General features: G+C 38.7%; 1 protein-coding gene across 2 annotated transcripts in view; it reads right to left on the reverse strand.

The window, feature by feature from the left end:
• The window catches only part of RASGEF1A (RasGEF domain family member 1A), a 153,156-nt gene that overhangs the window by 40,594 nt on the left and 92,348 nt on the right, over window positions 1–20,214 (reverse strand). Inside the window, exon 2 of one of the 2 annotated variants that reach the window (XM_066324148.1) lies at window positions 10,138–10,252. In XM_066324148.1, coding sequence (XP_066180245.1) covers window positions 10,138–10,179 — 42 coding nt within the window. In that variant the 5' untranslated portion in view covers window positions 10,180–10,252. Of the gene's footprint in view, window positions 1–8,495; window positions 8,595–10,137; window positions 10,253–20,214 lie in introns of those variants that run through there. The other variant, XM_066324149.1, reaches the window with a different exon arrangement.

Below are 20,214 nucleotides of genomic sequence, written 5' to 3' on the forward strand. Positions count from 1 at the left end.
GGTTGACTCTCCAAGAGATCATCCCCGAGGGATTGGTGTGTGTTGGTGTGTTTCAGGAGTCCTGGTGCAGCCCTCAAGCTCCTGGTGTTGCCTGTGGGGAACCTGGGGAAGGCAGAGGTGGAAACAGCTCTCCTGGCTCATACACTTGCTGCAAGGAGAGCCTGGCTGACCTTGACCTTGCACTAGTTTCTTCCTTGCCAAGTGTCATCTGAACATTTGACTTCCATTTTGCAGCACTGTTTGGCCTCGCCCCTCTAGAAGCACAGGGATTGTTTGAATCCCCGTGGTGCAGTGACCTGCTTTTTTCAGGATTTTTCCAGTTAGGATCACTAGGAGGAACAAAATTTCTAGGCACAGCTGAAGCTCCTTGCAGTGATTAAAAGTTGTGCACTGCACCAACAGCAAATGGCATGAGAAATTTCAAGGACTGCTTGATCGTGAACTGTTCCCTGCAGATGTGCCCAGAAGAAGTTTATTTAAAACTTGTGGTCCTATTTCAGTTTTCTGAGAGGAGCATTCAGCCTCTATTAAATTCTGCCAAACAGAAACTAAATTAAGTTTTAGTGTCATCTCTCTTCTGTATCATCTATCTTCTGTATCTCTCTTATGATTTTAGAATTGATTAAAAACTTCTTTACTGTTATAGGGCCTGCTCTGAATTTTTCAGGTAGGCAGAGTGTAAGCATTTGAATTATTTAAAGTGATGCTAGGACAGGTACCTGTTTACTTTTCTATTGCTATAAACTTCAGAAAAGGCTAAGAGGACTAAAAATTATCTCTGTTTATTCATACAAAACAACTCAGCAAGTCTCACTTTTTCCCCACAGGAAGGACCATTCTCAAAGCAATTTAAAATTTGGGGCTGTAATCGCAGAGCCTTCTGTTTTCTTACTGCTGAGGTTAACGAGTCAGGGGTCACGGCATTAATCAGTGACTATGGTGCAGAACAGAGTTGCTAAACCTGAGGTGAAATTTGAGCTCGATGTCATGGGAACAGAGTGGGGAAGGCAGCATTTGGGAAGAGCCAGCCTTACCCTGGCCAGGGGGAGAGCCCTGTAAGGGCAGCTCTGCCTGGAGCACTGGTTTACTGCTGATTCTATCTGTGTGTGTGTGCATGATGCATTTAGTCTTAATTTATGGATTTTCCTCTATCCGTTAACAAGTCTGCTGGAGTCTGTTCCCTAAATATTAATGTCAGTCATCACATACCTGATTATTGGTCTGAGTGGTGAGAAAGTACCAAAGAGAAAGGGCAAACTCCACAACCCCTGAAGTTTCTGAGATGTTATCTTAGTCCAGTGGTGACTGATGCCCTAAATTCTTCTTTACTCAGTTCACAAGGTTTTTTTTAACACAAAAAACCCTTAAAGAAAGGAGCTCTTAGCAGTGTGTACAGCTTTCACAGTACAGTTCTGAGTCATGATACTGGAAGGTGCAGAGCAGATATGTAATGCCTGTCAATTTGTTATATTTAATTACAAGAGAGGACTATTTCATGTGGATTCTCTTTTTCATGCAGTCAGACAGCCTGACTTCTTCATTCTTATTGTTTAATTTGTGATCAAAACAGGAAGATACTGCTTTTGTTAAGTAATCTGTCTAAATTAACAGATTGTCATTTCTTTCTTTAGATACACAAATCAAATTTCATGGTCTCAATTCAAGACAGAGCATCTTTTCTCCTGGGTATCACCAGTCTACAGGCGAAGTTATTACACTTTAATATAATTCCTGAAACATTATCACAGGGACTATAATTTTGCAAGAGGCGAAGCTTTAGTTGTTTACAGTCTGTTAAGCCATTTATTTACTGTGTGTTCTCACTCCTCCCTTAAGACCTTCAGAAATGAAAAATATAAGAAGGATTGCAGTTCCTTTTCTCATTTAAGTATGCAAACATGGTTTTCAGAGCTTTTTTTTTTTTTTTCCCTGTGGAAAAAGCAAGGTCACAAGATAATATAAAATCATGTGTCTAAACAAGATTCTGGTTATAATTTGAAAGCATTCAGCACTGCTGTCTGGTTTTAGTCCTAAAATACATATGGATACCCCATGGCACAATTTAATTTGTCCCCAGTCTCTGCCCACAGACCTAGGCACAATGCAGAGGTCTGGTCCTAACCCACCTCAACTTAGTGTGTTTCCTGCTGCTTTGCTATCCTAACTTGCCCATCTACTCCTAGAAGTGCAGCATTTTACTTCTCATTTCATGTAGTTATCAAAGCCAGTGATAGATGTTGTCCAGCTCTATGTCTGCAGACACCAGCAGGTGAGGTAAAACTACCCTCAGTGTGGTAGGGCTATTCTAGTTTACTTTCAAACATCAAATTTGGCTGGAAGAGTTGCATGGTTCGCTGAGGTTTACAGTACAGTTTTAGGATTCACTTACTCTGTCTTGTAAGGGAGGCTATTGCTTGAATAATAAAAAAGCAATGTGCATTTCTGTTACTGGTTGGTGGCAAAACAAGTAATGGGATGCCTACTGCTGATAAGCCTGTACAGCTCCTGAAAACAAATTAAATTTTGCCCAGCCTATTTCTAGATGGTATTTTCCTAATTCTTGCGTTTTGGTTGACAAACTGTATTGCTTTTGCAGATTATATTTATTTCAAGATTATATTTATTTCTATTTCTCATTAAAAATATAAATTTAAAACATAGCAGAAAAAATCAGACTTTTTTCAGTCTTCTATTTTTCACTGTCAGTTTCCCAAACTATTTCCTTCCTCAAGGGATTTAAATATATGAACTTCTAAATACAGAGATAGGCAGTTTCTCTCCTCCTGTTTCTTTTCTTTTTAAGGGATTTATTTTTTCTTAGTGCCTGTAAGACTGGAGCCCTGGAGATTTGAAGCTTCTTTCATCCTCCAAAATGTCAGCAATTTCAAACAAGTGAGTTCTGTACACTTCTTTTGACATGCTCTATAGTACTTTTCAAACTTGGCTTGGAAGCTCTTTCTCTGCAGGTGAGAGGCAGTATGGGCAGAGGACACATTTATACCTTAAACTCTGGCTAAGACAATCACCAGGGAGAGGAAAGCACTCTGACACAAGCAAGCTGTGCATAGTCCAAATGACTGACAAAAATTTTGCAGCTTCACCTTCTTCCTTTTAAGTTTGCAGAGTATCAGACTCATACAGTTGAGAGCCAGCTTTAGGATGCTTTAGCTTTCTATTCCTTTAGTGGGAAGACACAGTAGAAACCATCAAACAAAGCAGTGGTGTCCATTTCTGTCCCAGTCTGTAATCTACATAGGGCACGAACTCTCAGCCCTCAGCTCAAGTAACTAGTTCTTCTTTCTGGGTTGCAAAGAACCAGGTGGCAGAGCAGGAGATTTGCTTAGGCTCGTGTGCAGGGCTCCACCTCATCTCTTTGGTTAGACATGGAGATGATGGGGAGTGAAAGGAAGAGGCGAATGGGAATAAAATCCTGTTCCTGGTAACCAAAGCCAGCAGTGGTGATGAAGAGGCCCCAGTTGACAGGACAGGAGAGGAATGTAATTACTGCTGCCAGAGACAGCTGGGCCACATATTGGTTCAGCATGGAGGAGAGATCAAGGTGCATGGACCTTCTTGGGCAACACAGGAGGGGTGGATGAGCTGGGAAAGCAGCACATGTAAGGAGAAAATGCAGGAAAGGGGGTGAAGTAGGGACACAGAAGTGGGACAAGGTCTATCTGACAGTAAAGCTATTTAAAACTTCTGAAAAGTTATCTTCTCCACACATGCACACTGCATTTTGCTTTCTTTGAGGAAAGAAAGATTCTTCCCATCTTAATATGAATGAAAAGTTTCAATGCAACTGTCTGCTTAGCTTTCTGGCATGTGTTCTGGGCAAAAATAAATGGTGCTGGGATATGATAAACAAAAGTATCTGGTGTTTTGCGTTTTTTTTTTTTTTGAAGTTGTATATTATGATGTTGAGGAATGATTAATTTTTCCTTTAGGTTTGTACTTAGGATTTCATTATTTTATGTGTGAAGAGTACAGCTATCATACCACTCATCCAATGGTTTAGGCAAGGGCATAAGTGTAACATAATTAGAGGATATTATTTCATAATGCAGGAAGTGCTCTTCTGAACATTTTTATTTGGGAGATGAACTGTACCCTTCCAAAGGAAAAACCTTCTAGTTCTGGCTGAAACCTCCTTCCACAGTTTTCAGCCCTTAAAGCATAAAAAAATTGATCCACTATTCCTGGGCAATCCTCAGAATATTGCCTTTTATACATCCCCAAGGTGCAAACCATTGTTTTTCCATGTAAAAGCTCTTATTACATCTTAATTGGAGTCTCCACAGTAGTAACATACAGGTAAAATTTTGCAGAGTGTGAAGATATATTGTGTGAATTTATTGGGGATTGGAGTAATATTTATGGATATAGATAGATGAATCTTATTCAATTTAAATATCCTAGAGTGCGTTAAAAGCAAGTTCATTTAAAATAAATCCATAATCGAGTATTGTTCTTTCTCTGCGCATTCTTAATTTTTAAAGTCTTTTTCAATGGAATGTTAATTGCTTGTCAAATCTTTCAGTAACATACAAAAAAATTTCCTATTATAAAAATACCTGGGGTTATATTAAGAGAAACTCTGCTTCTTTTTTTCTGAGTGAAAACAAGAATGACTTGTTTAAGAACAGGATGAGAGGATTTCTAGCACTTAAAGGAATCTTAGCAGATGTGAAAAAGATCAAAGCAGCAACCTGGAATACATATTTTCATATGTATGATTAAGAAATAACATTTTATATAAAAGAAGGTCCTAGATGTCTTTTTTTCCCCTCTTGATATGATTTTTCTACTCCCATGGAAATAAAACAAGCATTTAGGTGCAGTGTCCTGACATGCTAAACGGGAATGAAATACGCAGTTCTCGTTCTGCTTCATGTTGCTTTATCCTTCAAAGCACACAAGGATCAATTTGGAAGCCCTTGTTTCATGAGACCCTGAGGTTTCCAGGTTATCACAGTGTGTCATTTTCTGCCAGGGGTGTTACTGAGTGGGACAGAGGTGCTACAGCTTCCCTACTGCAAATAGGAATGTTTATTTTACTTATGGGATACTAGTTACTTAGCTGTCCTGTTTTGCAAAGCTATGTGAAGATAAGCAGAAGGAGGGAACACTCAGAAGAAAGGAAAATTCAAACCATAGGTTTGGTGCTGTCAGAGGGAGTGGGTGTTATATGTGGGAGGTAAAGTTGTAGGTAAAAGGAGTGACATTTACTGAACTTATTCCTCAGGCTCCCTGTAGTTCAGCTGTGCCTACTGATGGTATTTGTGAAAGAGTAAAAACTGACCTGGTACAGAAAAAGGTTAAAAAAAAAGGATAGATATCTCCAACTTTCATTCTCTCTAGATCTAAAAATATATTTAGCAATTCAGAATAGTCCTTTTTACCTTCAGAACTATCAAATCTGTCACTTACAAAGCCCATGTCTATACGGAGCATGTATTATATTAGAAGCATTTAATGCCAATAAGAAAAGCCTGTTGAAAACATAAGAACAGGTGTAGGGTCTTTAGCTATTAATTGCTATGATTAAATGGATGCCATATGGCTCAGCTGTGCAGTTCTCTGAACTGAACCTTCAGCTCTCCTGCAGGAGTGAGACATCTAAAACTAGACATGCCATGGGAGACAATGATACAAGGTTTGCTGCTCAGAGAGCAAACCAACCTGCTCTTTATTTACTCTTTAAAATTTTGATAGGGAAAATTAGCTAGGCAGAACTTTGACCATGCTGTTATTTACTCCAGTGAAAGAAATGAAAATCATACCATTATGCTCCTGGAGGCTGACTACTGTGAAGGAGGTAATCTAATATGTAGTTGTCAAGTTTGGGATTAATGTATCAGGATGCATAGTTAGTAAAAATCAGTACTTGTCACATCTGAGGGAGTCCCATGAGTTATAACCATCTTGAACATCTCTATTGTTCCAGTCGTTTTCAATTTTGTTTCCTACTCTGCAGAATTTCCCAGGAGATGTGATGGGTCAGTAGCAGGCCAAAGATGGGCTTCAGACCTAATCTAATCAATATTGTGACAAACATAATGAAAGGAGCTGTGTCACCTTGGAATCCCAGTGGGTTTTATCAGCTTTGCTCCTAATGGGATGTGACAGCAAAGCTGATCTGTGTCTCCTTAGGACAGGACAGAAGTTGTGCAAGGATGGCTGCGTGACAAAGGGTAATCTAAGTCCATGACAGTTGCAGCTAAAGGTTGAAACTAGAGGTCCTTACAAGTTAAAGCATTAAATAGCTATCTTAATAAGCTTCATTTTCAAGTGAACCATGCAGGCATGTATTGTATTTTTAGTTCCTCTAATATGTTATCTGCGTTAAAAAGCAGTAACTTGTTCTGTTTCAATGGGAATGTTTTGAAGCTGGTTTCACAAATTGGAAGGCAGTGGTCACTGTCTTTACATGTATTCAAGCAAAGCACTTTCACTCCAGTTTCTGTAATGGCATTTTATTTTTAATTGCCCCATTTTGCAGTCACATACATTAAGATCATTTGTCCCCCAGTATGTGACTTCTGCATGAGGCTAAATCAATGATTACTTTTTTCCCCTGGGATTTCCTCCCTTAGCACTTCTTTACCCTAAGTGTAGTGCTGCCTTGGTAGACTTCACTGATGCATTCTGGTGAGCAATCTCAAATTTTTGTGTCCTTCTAGTTTTGGAACAGCAGCTTTGCTAAAAATTGTTTTTATGATAACTTCATTTTCTGTGATCAGGGTTGTACATATTACCAAAACTGACAAATTTTCACCCTTAATTCTTATGATTCCTCATTCTCTGCCCAGCTAGGTTTAACTACTCGCCTCATCTGTTGCCTTTACAGTTTTTCTGTTCTTAAGTGTTGGCCCCATACTGTGATGCTCTATCTAAAGAGGCATTTACTTGCTTTGTCTCTTTACCTTTAACTTTCCCCCTCAAGATGAATGGCAATTACTGTCAAAATGTTCTTATGCAGAGAAATCCTGTGACATGTAGATCTCTTGAATATCTGGAAAGGTGCAGAGATATTTCCAAAGTAACTATCAGTGAAAGACTAAAATTCTTGAATATTATTCCATCTTTTTGGGGAAGTAACCTTTAAAGTTTTCTGTGAAAAATTACCAAGTTCTTCTCTACACATATGATTTTTTAATATGAAAACATATGTTTTGTCATTTATCATAAGACCAAGTTGTTGCTCAATTTCATTTTCAATTATTCAAGTTTTCTATGTGAGGATTTCTATAAATTGCCTTGATATATAAATAGTGCAGCAAAGCTGCCTTATACTTTTTACTAATCCTCCAATTACATTCTGTAGAGCCTTTTTACTTTCCTTAATATGAAACTAAACCCTCCTCTCACCTACTCCTTTACATAACCAATGCACTAAGAATTATGGACATGACAGCTAAATCCAGCTTTTAAATCCCAGGCACAGTAGCTGTGTGCTGTTGCTGCTCAGTGTTTCTTTCTAATAAGCTGTACGCAGTGCAATATCTTATTAGTTAATTTGAAAATCGTTTCTCAAGGGATTGCACGACTTATGTGCATCAGGTCCCTGGCAATCCACTTAGAGCTTAAATGCACCAGACAGAGAAACTTAGCCCAGAATTGGATCTTATTTATTGCAGCAGAAACCTTTATTTCCCTGTAAAGTATTATGATAGTATTTTTGATATAGCAGAAGTTAAAATGAAAATATCCCTTTGCAATTTTTTGAAAATAAAACCTATTTCTTTGATCTTATGGAAATTTTTTTTATTCTGTTGCATAAGGTAACAGAAAGTGCATGCTGCAATTCAAATGCCCTGTTAGTCTTGAAATTTCAGCATTGCTGCTTAACTTGGGAAAAGAGCGACTGAGCGAAATCTTTGGGGAAAAGTACCCATCTTTGCTGCAAATGTGAAACCTGATTACTGATGTTCTGGAAAGCATCACCTGATTTTGGGATTGGTTGACTTCAAAAGACAAATTCAAACATCCCTGCAAGAGAACTTTGGTTCTGTGTTTGTGATGGAGTGTCCTGTGTCACTTTAAACCTGCCTACACAGTACTGAAACCATCTCACTTGCTGAATATTCATTCAAATCTATGTTTCTACCTCTTCTGTTACTCCCTTCCAGAGGAAAAAAAGGTTCACAGAACCACAGCAACATGAAATACTGACATCTTTTTCCATTCTCCACGCCGCCATTGCATAAAGCTACCACCATGTATTCTTCCTTCTGGGTGGTATGAATCCTTTACAAGTGACCTAATCATGCCCTAATGCACAGAATATCAGTGAATTTATAGCCTGCATCACAATTTTAAGCGTTCTTTCTCTGTAGCACAACATTAAATCACTTTGTGACGCGCAGCTGTGTGTCCGTGAGCTCGGCCGCACCCAGCGCAGAGTTACTGTCACTCCAGTTTTCCTGGAGCTGTTCGTGTCTCCAGCAGAACGTGGAGCAGACAGAGGAGCCCATAGCACCGTGCGGACTTACCTGGCTCTCCAGGACCATGTCCTCCTCCAGCTGGGCACCCCGGAGCCTGTCTCTGCTGGGCGCTGCCGCAGGAGCCTGCAGCTGCTGTGCCGCTGCTCCGGCCGCGCTCAGGCAAAGCGTGCAGGCAGCGAGGGCAGCCCATTATAGCCACAAAAAGCCTAAATACTGCGGAAGGTGCTGCACCAGAGGAAATTCTGAGTCTCAGCCCTCCATTACGTAGGTGTCATGTGCTGGGCTCCGACTGGGGACTTCCCTGTCCGTCCCTAAGCCGCAGCGAAACCAGGGCTGTTCCTCAGTTTCCTCTGCCTTTGGGCTTATAGGAATTGACGCGCTAGTTAACACATGTTGTGAAGGAAAGGAAGCAGATTTTGGGCATTTCTAACTGGCTGATTTCTTATTTCATTGCTGTTAAAATTACTCCAAAATTCCTGTTTTGGTGTAGTATGACTTAATTTGTTGCTTTCTGGGGGTTTCTGTTGGTTCAGAGTTTTTGGCAGTTTTGCTTTGTTTTCCTTTTAGTATAAAATTCCTACAAAGCTACCTAGAAACTGTTTACAATGTCTTCTGTGGAAATCTGACAGCTGGGACCTAACGCTCTGGAATTAAACTTGCCCATTTTATTTTTTTTATCAGTTTTTGTTTGACCATTCCTTGTCCTTGGTTTTTGTAATGTCCAATGCATACCAGAAATTTTTTAGAAGCTCATTTAAATCATACTGGAAGAATTGTAGATGTATTCTGTTTGGAGAGCTGAATCAGTAATAAGAAATAAGGAATTGTCTCTATTCCATGTATGTCAACAGTGTAAAATCATCTAAGCAGAGGCAAAAGAGTAAATAGTGAAAGTAATATTCTGTGTAGGTAATTTAGTTTGTAGTTACTGAAGACTTTGTGTTGGTGGTGAGGTGGGTTTTGTTTTGTGTAAAGGTATAGAAATTTTGATAAGGATGTAGAAATAAGTAGGCTGGGGAAACAGAACAGTTGGTAAAGAATGAGGAAGAAAGCGGAGGTGATGGCAAAAGACAATGACATAACTTTATGGAAATGGAACTGACATTTCTATACAGGAAATGTGAAGGAACAGTTTAGAAGGGGAAGGTAAGAAGATAGGGATGTGGTTATATGCTAGTAGGATACTTTTGGAAGAGGTTAGTGGAATGCACCCAATTTAGGCTTGCAGAGGATGAGGTTTCTGCAACAGACACTGGTGATGGATAAGAATGGTTTGACTTAACCAAGTGAGGTGTGTGTGTTTAGATGAGATTTGAGATGTGGATGACTGGGGAGCACAGAATGAGTCCCATAATCAGAGATTTGTCTGAAGTGACACAAAGGAAGGATAGGGGATAGGGGAGTGTGTTTTGAAAGCAAATATCAACAACATGGAATTTTACAACAAACTGTTATTGCAGTGTGCTTGCCAGCATTTCCTACTGCACAGTTTGGCTTCAGTAGCTCCAGGAGGCATTCTTCTTCTCTCTAATGCCTGAACTAAATTTTATTCAAGTTTAAGACTGCCCAATGTGATTTCTGAACAATATAAATCTCTAACTATAAATTATCCTACACCAGCGCTTTCAAATTTAAAAAAAAAAAAAAAAAACTTTTATGTAAGACTGATATAAAGTAAAATAATACTTACTTTGCATTTCTTTACAGCAGCTTTGCACAGTGGTTCTGCCATCCAGCCTTTCCCAGTGGGTGGACTTCCAGCTATTTCACTCTATGATTTTTGTCATGTGTCTTGCCTCCTTCCCCTTAAAATGAGGGGTGCAATGGATTACTATTAGAACACACTGCTAATTTGCACTGAAAATGCATTGTAGCATCAGAAAAAAGTTTGACATACATATTTTCAGAGAGAGGAGTATCATAAGAAGGAAATAGGACAAAGTGTGGTATACAAAAAAGGGAAAAAGGCAGAATTTTAAATACTAGGTTCCAAGAGAAACTCCATAGAAAGAGTTAGAAGGGTCAAACCCCCTCAACTCAGATCCACCAGTGACAGCAGTTTTTGAATAGTCATTAAGAAGTTATTTCTAGTAAAATACCAATATCAGTATTGCTCAATTGACTAATCATTAAACCGTTTCACAAAAAACTTGGAATTGAGAATTTTATTCCTTAGTGCAGTTATGATCATAGAAGAATATGAAATCTTTTTTTTTTTTCATTATTGTAAAGCACTATCAGTACAGCATAAAGAAAAGTGATAGCGCAATCATATCTCATCAAGATGATAGATACATCCTTAACTATACATGTTTGAATGTGACATAAAAATAAAAAATAGGGAGAAAGTGGCAGCTATTCTGTTGACACCTAAGGTAAAATGGATTGAAGAGAATCCAGGTTTGAGCTGTTCAAAGACACACTGTAGTTATTGTAAACACAGAGATTATTCACCACAGAACAACCTGAAAACCATCTTGAAGGTTTTTAGTAGGACCTGCATTTTTTTTCTTTTTTTTTTCTTCTTTCGTTTTTCTTTCTACAGAAAATTCACTGTAGCTGCATTACTAAGCTGAACTTTATGTTGTGACTAATACTGCTGATTTGGGTGCAGTTTGATGTTTCAAGGCCTTTTTTTCTCTCTTTTTTTTCGGAATATGAAATTGAACCAGAGCTGTGAGAATCGTGGCTGGCACCAACCACACAGGGCTGTTACAGCTGAAGCTCTTTGACTTCAGCCATGGAATTAACCTGAGCTGTTCTTCTCTGAGCAGATATTTCTTTAGCACTGAGACCTTCGCCTTTTACAGATTTGAATTACTTGCAGGAATTAAATATAGAGGGAAATTGACAGACAAGCAGAATAAGCACATAAAGCTAATTTCTCTTGAAAATCAGACTAAAAATTAATACTTATTTTCCCAAAAGCATAGTATATGGCTGAATGTATAAATATATACCCCAAGTAGGGTAGGTGTCAGTTATGAGAGTAATAATGGCTTTATGGCCATAAGGAATTAAGGACTAACCTTCGTATGCTTGTACTTTCAAGTCTGAATTATCCAGAGTGTTTCAGTGTTATCGATGATTTTTTTTTTCAGTTAGAACTTGATCAAACTCTTAGCTTAAACCTTTTAAATAACTTCTAGAATAGCTTTAAAATAACTTTTAGGGTCTCTGTATTCTTAATCAAACTCTGAGTTAATTTTCATTCAAAATGAAAGTTTTCAAAGCAAAACCTTATTGTTTTGATTTTTATCATCAAAACAGATGGAAATAGCGGAAGTAAGCCAGAAATATCGAAAATGCATTTTTGAGTTGGATGTATATTTTTCTGTTAGTTTGATGTGATGCATGAAGATTTTTACGTTCTAATAACATCATTAACGAAATGCTTCTCTACTTCCTATTAGAACTGAAAAAAAAGTTGGGTTTTTTCTAGTTTTGTGGGGTTTTGTGGCTCTTTTTAAATAGTATCTGTGCTCCTGGTTCAGGAGAGCTTCCCCAACAGTAATGAGGATGAACATGGCTTCTCTGTAAATACTAAGAAATCTTCTGGCAGGCCTTCGAAGCTCTGCTGCAGGTGCCACTAGAACCTAAAGAAGCAGGAGAGCACAACTGTGCTCAGTTTTGGCTGCTAGTAAACATGGTTACTAGGAGGTTATTACGTTTGTGTAGCTTCTATGTCAAGACTGGGTTTTTTTTCCATTAAAGTAGTGCATGTGCTTTAAACATGCTTTAAATGCCAAAAGCATTCTAAGGCAAAGTTTGTCTTGACTTCCAGCACTAACAAGATGTGCTGTGAGTTGCTGAGTTGTGTTTGGTAATCAGCACTTACTCTCTTTGCTGGTTCAGCTTCTTGAGTGTATCACACTTGACTTTGGGGGAAGGTGGATGTGGCCACAGAGGGTTAAAGTAGGCTGTGACTTCAAAACACTGCAGACAGGCAGCTTCCCCTTTTCTGTAAAGAGAGCAGCTTCCTGCCAGCGCTGATACTGCAGCATGTCTGTAGAGTGGAAACCCCCACCCCTCTCAGAATGTTGTGTAGTGGAACCTACAGCAAGTGTAAAAACATTATGGTGTGTTTATTTTTGTAGAAGTGGGAAACTACTGTGGGAGTAAAAAAGTTCTCATGGGGTTTTTTCATCATTCACCCAGTTACTTGTATGCAATGATATTGGAGGAGAAGAGAAAAAAAGCTAACAAAATCCCATAGAAATCACAGAATTTGAAGATATTTCTGCAAAAGTTGGTATTAGAGGATATAGCCATTATGTCTCTTCTGCATCTTCCTTGTAGAGGTATTATGATAATACTAATGATGTCCCAGGTATATTTTTTCACCATATGAGAGCTGTTTATTGGTGACCGCAAGTGGTTTTGATACATAGAGGTTGGCTACAAATGTTTAGCAACAGAGTCAATTTCTGAATGTTACGACTTCAGTTTAGTTTTGCTGTGCATTATCTCTAAGCTCTGGCAAGGCTGCTGCAACATATGAATATGGAATTTTATTTTTTTTTTTTGTATCTGCATAGTGGCTATATTTTGACTTGCACTTCATTATAATGCTAAGAGTTATCTTGGTGTCTCCTCTTGCTTAGCGTTGGTTTGTTAATACCATTTGTCAGTGCCATTGATTCTGACCTAGAGCAAGGAACTCTTACAGGATTTTAATTATTTTTTTTTTACCAAAAGGGAGCAAATGCTTGTCACAAGAAAGAAAGTAACAAGTGGGATGGTCTGATACAAGATGGGCAGTAATCCGGCCTTGGAAAGGTGGTTATTAATCCTATTACTCTAGGAGGAGATTTGCAAGGATTACAGGAACTAAGTGTTATTTCAAGCTTTTATTATTTTTTATTTTTAATATACACTTGTAATAGTTAAAGCAAAAGTGAAAAATAATAGTAATGGGTTTTGAGTACGTGCAAGTTTTTACTTTTTTATTTAAAATCATTTAGCAAGAAGTGAAATTTTTGAGGTAATAGTTCTTGGGTGAATAAAACTGTGTTCCCTTTCAGTTTTATTTTAAGTAGGAAAGAGGAAGCACTCTAGAAAAAGACCCAGAATATAATTTCATGATGTCTGATTTGTGGCTTTCTAAAGATTGTCTTGGATTGCTCAATACAACTTGTTTAGGAGAGTGCTGATGAGAAAGAGAAACTGCTTGAAATCATCCTTCCTATTTGAAAAAAAAAGCTCCTTTTTTTCCCCGATAATGACAATAGAATGGAAGCCAGATTTGATTATGTTTGTTAGTTAAACTTTGGATATATGGCAAACGTGGAAATGTGTCAGGAAAACATGTAGATTATCACTGATACAATCTTAATTTTTTTCCTTTAGAATGGAGATGGATTTTCCTTCAGCTATCCCCGGTTCTATGACCACAGGTTAAAGTCTAGCAGAGGAAGTGAAAATTGGTAATTCCTCACAAGTGTGTAAGAGCACATCTCCCCTGTGGTGCAGGTGCCCCTGGCTGTGCTGCTCTGAGTCCTGCCCAGGTGTGGTGCAGGTCGATGCTGTCAGAGGCACTCGCTGAGTCGTGGAAGTGGCACAGAGGCTTTACACCACATAGTGGGGCCTGGGTTGTGGAGATAATTGCACCATTTAGACCCTTTAAAAATGGACAAAACATACGGGGCAAAACTCACTTCTCTGGTTAATTTACATGCATGTGAAAGACCCTGCTTCTTTGGATGGTGCTTTGGAAAGCGGCCCTGGGATGTTGTGTTTTAACCTCGGGTTTTATCTATAGCTTGTTTCATTCAAAAAGCTGCTCTTACACTTCAAACACTTGTTCCTCCCTGTGGCACCTGTGCAATTATGTAGTCAATTTTTAAAAAGCATGGAGAGACACAGAGAGAAATAAAATGTTTTCTTCCACAGTGGTTTCCCTATGACCTCTTTTCTTTTGTTGTTAAGCAGGCACTGTGGATTAAGTGATTTCCATTGCTTTTTCTGCAATTTGTTGGAAATATTCTTGTTATACTGATCTAGATGCTGTTAAATGTCTCTATTATATTATACTTTTTAATGCTTCTCAGAAGTACTACATGTAAAATAAAGATACAGACCTTAGACCACAACCTGCATGATCCTTTCCCTGCCAGACCTTGGCAAGAGCCAAGCATGGCCATCTGTGGAAACCTTTCAGGGTGGCAGTAAATGTTTTGGTCACCTGAGTTTTGCCCACGTTGGCAGTGCTGCAAAGACTACGATCCACTGCTCTTCAGGTGCAACAGATCACAACAGAATGTTGGTTGCTTTACAAAGAAATGCAACGTTTTGCTACCCACAATAATTATGGAACAGTATGACATATGTGCAGCCTTGACAGTTCAGCTGTGTTACATTACTATAAAACGGATTAAAACAATGTAGTCTTGGGAGTGTCTGAAGACACAAGCTGACCAAGCCCATTTTCTGGTGCCATTACAAATTCCTTTGTGAGCTGTATTTTATGTCCCTTGTTTCTGGTTCAATACATGGCTATCCTGGCTTTGATTCTTCTCATTTTTCTGAAGCATGGAAGTGGAAGATGGAAAATATATTTGTCTATTTCTTAATCATCTCCATCCATGACCAATCACTTCCAACCATGAGCACTTTCTATTTCAGTGTTAAAAATGGAAAATGGCAACTATTTGGCAGGGCTATCCTATGCCTTACTCTTTCATTATGTAGAGCTCTCGGTGATGCTGAGTAATGAGCTCAAATTACTTGAACTAAGTCTGCTCCTCTTTTTGTTGTCTTTTTGTTGAAAAGTGTGTCAATTTGCAAGTCAGAAGGGGAACTTCTGGCTGTAGAACTGCTGTACACTTTTCAGGAAATTGGCTATTTACTGGGGTTTTCCTTGGTTAAGCAGATTACTTGGCCTGGGCTCAACATTTGCAAGTTTTAAGCCAGGTTTTCCTTGGCCTATCTCCATTCCTGGGCCCTATATCCACTTTTTATCATCTTTTTTAACACGAATATGTGTGGCCACATCATGAAGGAACATTAATTTCTCCTAAACAAAAGGGTAATTTTGTGAATTGCTGGTATTTGCATTAATGATGAAACATTATTTGTCTCGTGCTAAAAAACTGAAAAGTTGCATGGAGAAGAGTCAGTAGTTTTATCGTGTTTTGGGGGCTGTGTTTTGCTTTATTTATATTCAGGTGGTTCCCTATAGCTTGGCTGTTCAGTGAAAGCTGAGTGTGAGTTGGTGCTTTCAGCTGTTCTGTGGCCACAGCCTTGTCTTTTCTGGTGTCCCTCAGTGTGTGTCCCAGAATAGAATGAGGATCCTCCAAAGAGCGTGATGATTCAGGCAGCCACCTCATGTGACCAAAGCAGAAGCTGTGGAAAAAGCCACTGTCCCTAATTCTGAGAGGAAATACCCAGCAACTAAAAAAAAAGAAAATCCAGGTTGGAAAGCACCAGAAATTTCCCACATAAATCTTCAGCATTTTTGTTGTTTACAGACAACTCAAAACTCTTTAATCTCAAAATGGTTTCTACAGTCACTGTATGAAAATTGTTATGAAAGGTGTTTGAAAGTGATAGTGTGGAAGAATGTGAACAGGTTTGAGAAGCAGGCCCTATTCCAAGAAAAAAGACAATATCAAGGCGGGTGCCAGAATACTTCGGGAAAGAAGAGGGGCTGGTGTTGCAGCCAGGATGTGTTTCACTGGTTTGAAGTGAAAAGGAAGCAAAGAAAAACTTGAATTTTGCACACAGCATGAAGCCATAAAAAGCTAGACGTACATTAAGCGTTTGAAATTCTCTGCTAATAAAATATTGCTTTTATCGTAATGTAGGCTACAAAATAAGAGTGAGCACTTCAGGATCTGGGCTGAGGGCCAGAAGACAATGAACTCTGCTTCTAGCATGAATCACAATGTTGTTGTCTCAGTGACATGTTGTTTTCTTGGTAGATACAAAGGGCTATTCTATGGAAGGTTGACACGAAACAATAAGTAAAGCTTGATGTGACAAATGAAATTGGGGAAAAAAAAGTGTGCCACAAGTTGGTTCCTGTTCCACACACTCTAAAGCAAACCTCAGCTCAGCCAGTTAGTTCTTACCTTGTGGCTTTGGGCCACGTACAGCAGAGAGCACAAGTTGTCAGGATAAAGTGGCATAAGAAAATGTGAGGTGTGTAGCATCAAGATACTAAAGGGTTGATTTTTTTTTTTTTGGTGATGTCCTTCCTTTACTGAGAACTTGTTTGAGCATATTGTATGTGTGTAAACTTTGGCCGTTCTTTGTTGTGTAATTCATGTAGAAGCATTCCCTGCCTCTTACAGTTTGTTTCTGGATGAAGTTTTCTTTGCTGAGTGTCTCCTTTGGGTTGTTCTAGTCTCCCACACTCTGTTGTGGTGCTTTTATCTATTTATTTATTTCAAACCATGAGTATATTAGGCTGTGCTCTATCATTTTGGTAGCACACAAAGAGAAAAATATCACACAAAGAGAAAAATTTAAGAGAATTAGAAATTCCATGTTCCACCATCTTACAGCCCAAATCAGGCTAGACAAAAGAGTGAGATAAGTACTGGAAACTAATGTTGTGCTGATCACAGCCTGAATCTTATGAGAACTATGTCACATACTGTGGCCTCATTGATAATGTGTTGCTGATTCAAGGTTTTGAAAAGCTACCAATTCCTATTCATTCTTTTGTTTTAGTCAACAACTTGCTTTTAAATTAGTTTCATGAAAAGTTTTTTTTCTATTTTGTCCACAATGTAATGGATACTGTCACAATCTACTATAAACATCTTAGGGATTTTATTGACAAATTGAATGAAATAGTTTAGAAAAGTTATCTAAAGACAAACAAAAACCAGCAGTAACCTTTCCTTCAAGTAACTGTGTCTCCCCACCCTCCTTTTCTCATAACCAGTGAGACAGGGTCGGTTATGATTCAGTGCTGAGATTTCCTCACAACAGAAATGCTTTGTTCCAGTTTACAGTTTGAAAAACTGCCAGTGTATATTTGTTTCTTAGTAAAACTCATTACCACTACACCCTTGCTGTGATGAGAAAAACATGACCAAGAAAGACACCTTTGGTAATTACAGAAATGAGATAGTCATCATCACAAAGAGACAGAGGAAAAAAATAAAAGGAAATCACTATTGCATGCTGAAAAGTATCAAGACTTGTGCTTCCATATTCCTCCTCTGTTTCAGCAATTACTTTATGCATCTGTCCCCAGCACCTGCTAGTTCTTTGCATTTAGGTTTTCCCAGTATGCAAGGTGATATCTTGGGGGTTTTTTGGTTGCTTTGTTGGATTGTTTTTTAGTTTGGTTTTGGGGTGGATTTTTTGCCCTTTTTTTTTTTCTTTTTTTCTTTTTGGACATTTTTTTCCCTGTTGCTGATTACGTGGGAGGTGCAAGTCAAGCATGATGAGCATGTGGGTACCCAGGAATGGTTTTCCCAAGAGCAGCAACACAAGGAAAAGTCTCTCCAGGGCGCGGTCGGGTGCTGCTGTGTTCTCTGCAGCCCTGTGTGCTGCCTTCATGCAGATATGCCCTTCCTGCCCTTCCATCCTTCTGTTTTATAGTTGATCTCAAGAGAATCACCCTCAATCTGACAGACATGGTGAAGTTCAGAGGTGACCAGGCACCGTGGTAGGTGTCATTGAGCTTGTTTAGCAGAGCGTAATATCCACTCTTGCCATCTGTGCTTCAAGAGTGCTTAAGTGTGACATGAGTAAATACATGCTGAACTGATCAGCAGTAAAGGTGAGAAATACCGTTCCTCTCCCATTAGGTTATTTTAGGCATTTATTTTCATTAGCCCATGTGTTGGTTTATGACAGTGGTGTGTGTGTTCTTTACAGAGTCACAGAATATTCTGAGTTGGAGCTGCTCATGCTGCTTCAGAAAACCAGTTTCAGTCTTTAGCTGAAATTAAACCAAATCATCTGATTTTGATGGTCACAATGACCTGGCCACTAAAAATGCATCATCTGACTGATTTATTAATGCATGAGCTGATGTACCAAGTACATAAAGTAGTTCTGGCTACTGCTGTAGTTCCTGGAATGTATCAGGCTTAAAGCGTATCTAAATGCCAACTTTCTACAATAAACTTCAGCGTCATCATTAGTCACATTTTTATTTCAACTTTGAAATTCAAGATAGTGACAATATATGAGATTCTCAGCTGAATGAATTCTTTATTCCCCTAAACCATCACCCTGGCTGGGAATGAGGCTCAGTGCTGTATGAGATGGTGTTGGTCCAGTCTGAGAGCAGTCGAGGAACTCTGCTGTGCTGTTAAGGGCACAGAGCGACAGATGGTGCAGGCCAAGTGCCACCTCCTCCTAACGCCTCTGCTTTGCACATTGCAGGTGGCAGCTGCCAACACCCAACTGGATAAGAGACACTTGGCCCTGCTCACACAGATTTAGGCTACTTTTACCCCACCCCTCAGTCTTATCATCAGGGACTTTACCAATCCTTCCATTTGCAGGTATGCTCTTTTGCTTACGTGCTAAAGCAAAGGCTTTGTGTAAATGTCTTGTTCCTGAAATCAACACTTAACCATTTGTGAGGCATCTTTTGTCTCAGGACTCTAAACCATGCTACAAACAGTAATAAAATCATCTTCCCTGGAGGAACTGGACTTTATTTCATTATTTTTGAGCAGCTAAGTTTGATTAGGGGTTGACTTGCTTAAAACAAGGCACTTAAAAATAGTACTTTTCCTTCATAGCTAAGGAAGGATTCAGAAAAACATAAGGAGTGGCACTAACTGTGTTTTTGAGTGTGTACTCTGTTCCGTGATTTTTGTCTGATGCTGTTCTGAGTTAACGGCAAAGCCAGGCAAAACATCCAGCCCTCATGACATCCAAGGCTGTGACCCACTCAGCTCATTTATTGGTACAAAACTTCCACAGAAACCCATAGTAATATTGTCTCTCTTTGACCTTCCATCACTCCCTTGTAGATACAAGGGAGAAAACTCTTTTTCACACAGTTTTATAGTAGAGATAATGTATCATTTCTACAAGCAAAGTCAACTCAAGCATCTCTTAGCTTTCACTGAATTGAAAAGATTTCATTTAAAATTGTATTGTAAAGCTTATTCGTAATTAATCATAGCACTATGAAAATGAATTTCAATTTCTTACAGATAGGTTATGTAGGCAAGTGGTGTCTTGTGGAAAGCCTGATTTAGCTGGCATTTAACAAACTTAATGCAATTCCTTCTGCTGAGGTCAGTGCCAGAGTGTCACAATATTTTTAAATGTGGGTTTTTTTGGGTGGGTTGTTTGTTTTTGCATCTTCTTAAGTCCTTCATTATAATTATGTGATACTGTGCATCTTGGTTGATTTGAAAAGTGGGTATTATTACTAATTTCATTTTTTTTCTGCAAGTGTAAAAAGAGTTTTCTCCCAATAAATGGATGTTAAATCCAACTTAAAAGTAGCATTCCTTCCTCATATTCTTTAATTTCTCTGATTGCGGTAGCATGTATGGACACCAGGAGTGATTGCTTTTTTAAGTTGACTTGGCATGCTATTCTTGAGAAGAATGATACAAAGTTTGATTTTAGATTAGGTATAGATTAAGTAGGTTTTTAATTTTTTTACTTTTGTCTTGTAGAGATTATGTAATTTGGTTGTTATTTTTTGCAAGTCTAAGCCTTTCTTCTTTTACATCTATTTTATACATTGAAAACAGTGCTGGAGTTTGGTTTGGTTTGCTGGAAATATTTCAGAGAAAGCATCATAGAAATGGGGTCTAGAAGTGACCTGAGGTAT

This window comes from Sylvia atricapilla, chromosome 8 (assembly GCF_009819655.1).
Source record: "Sylvia atricapilla isolate bSylAtr1 chromosome 8, bSylAtr1.pri, whole genome shotgun sequence".
Classification (NCBI taxonomy): Eukaryota; Metazoa; Chordata; class Aves; order Passeriformes; family Sylviidae; genus Sylvia; species Sylvia atricapilla.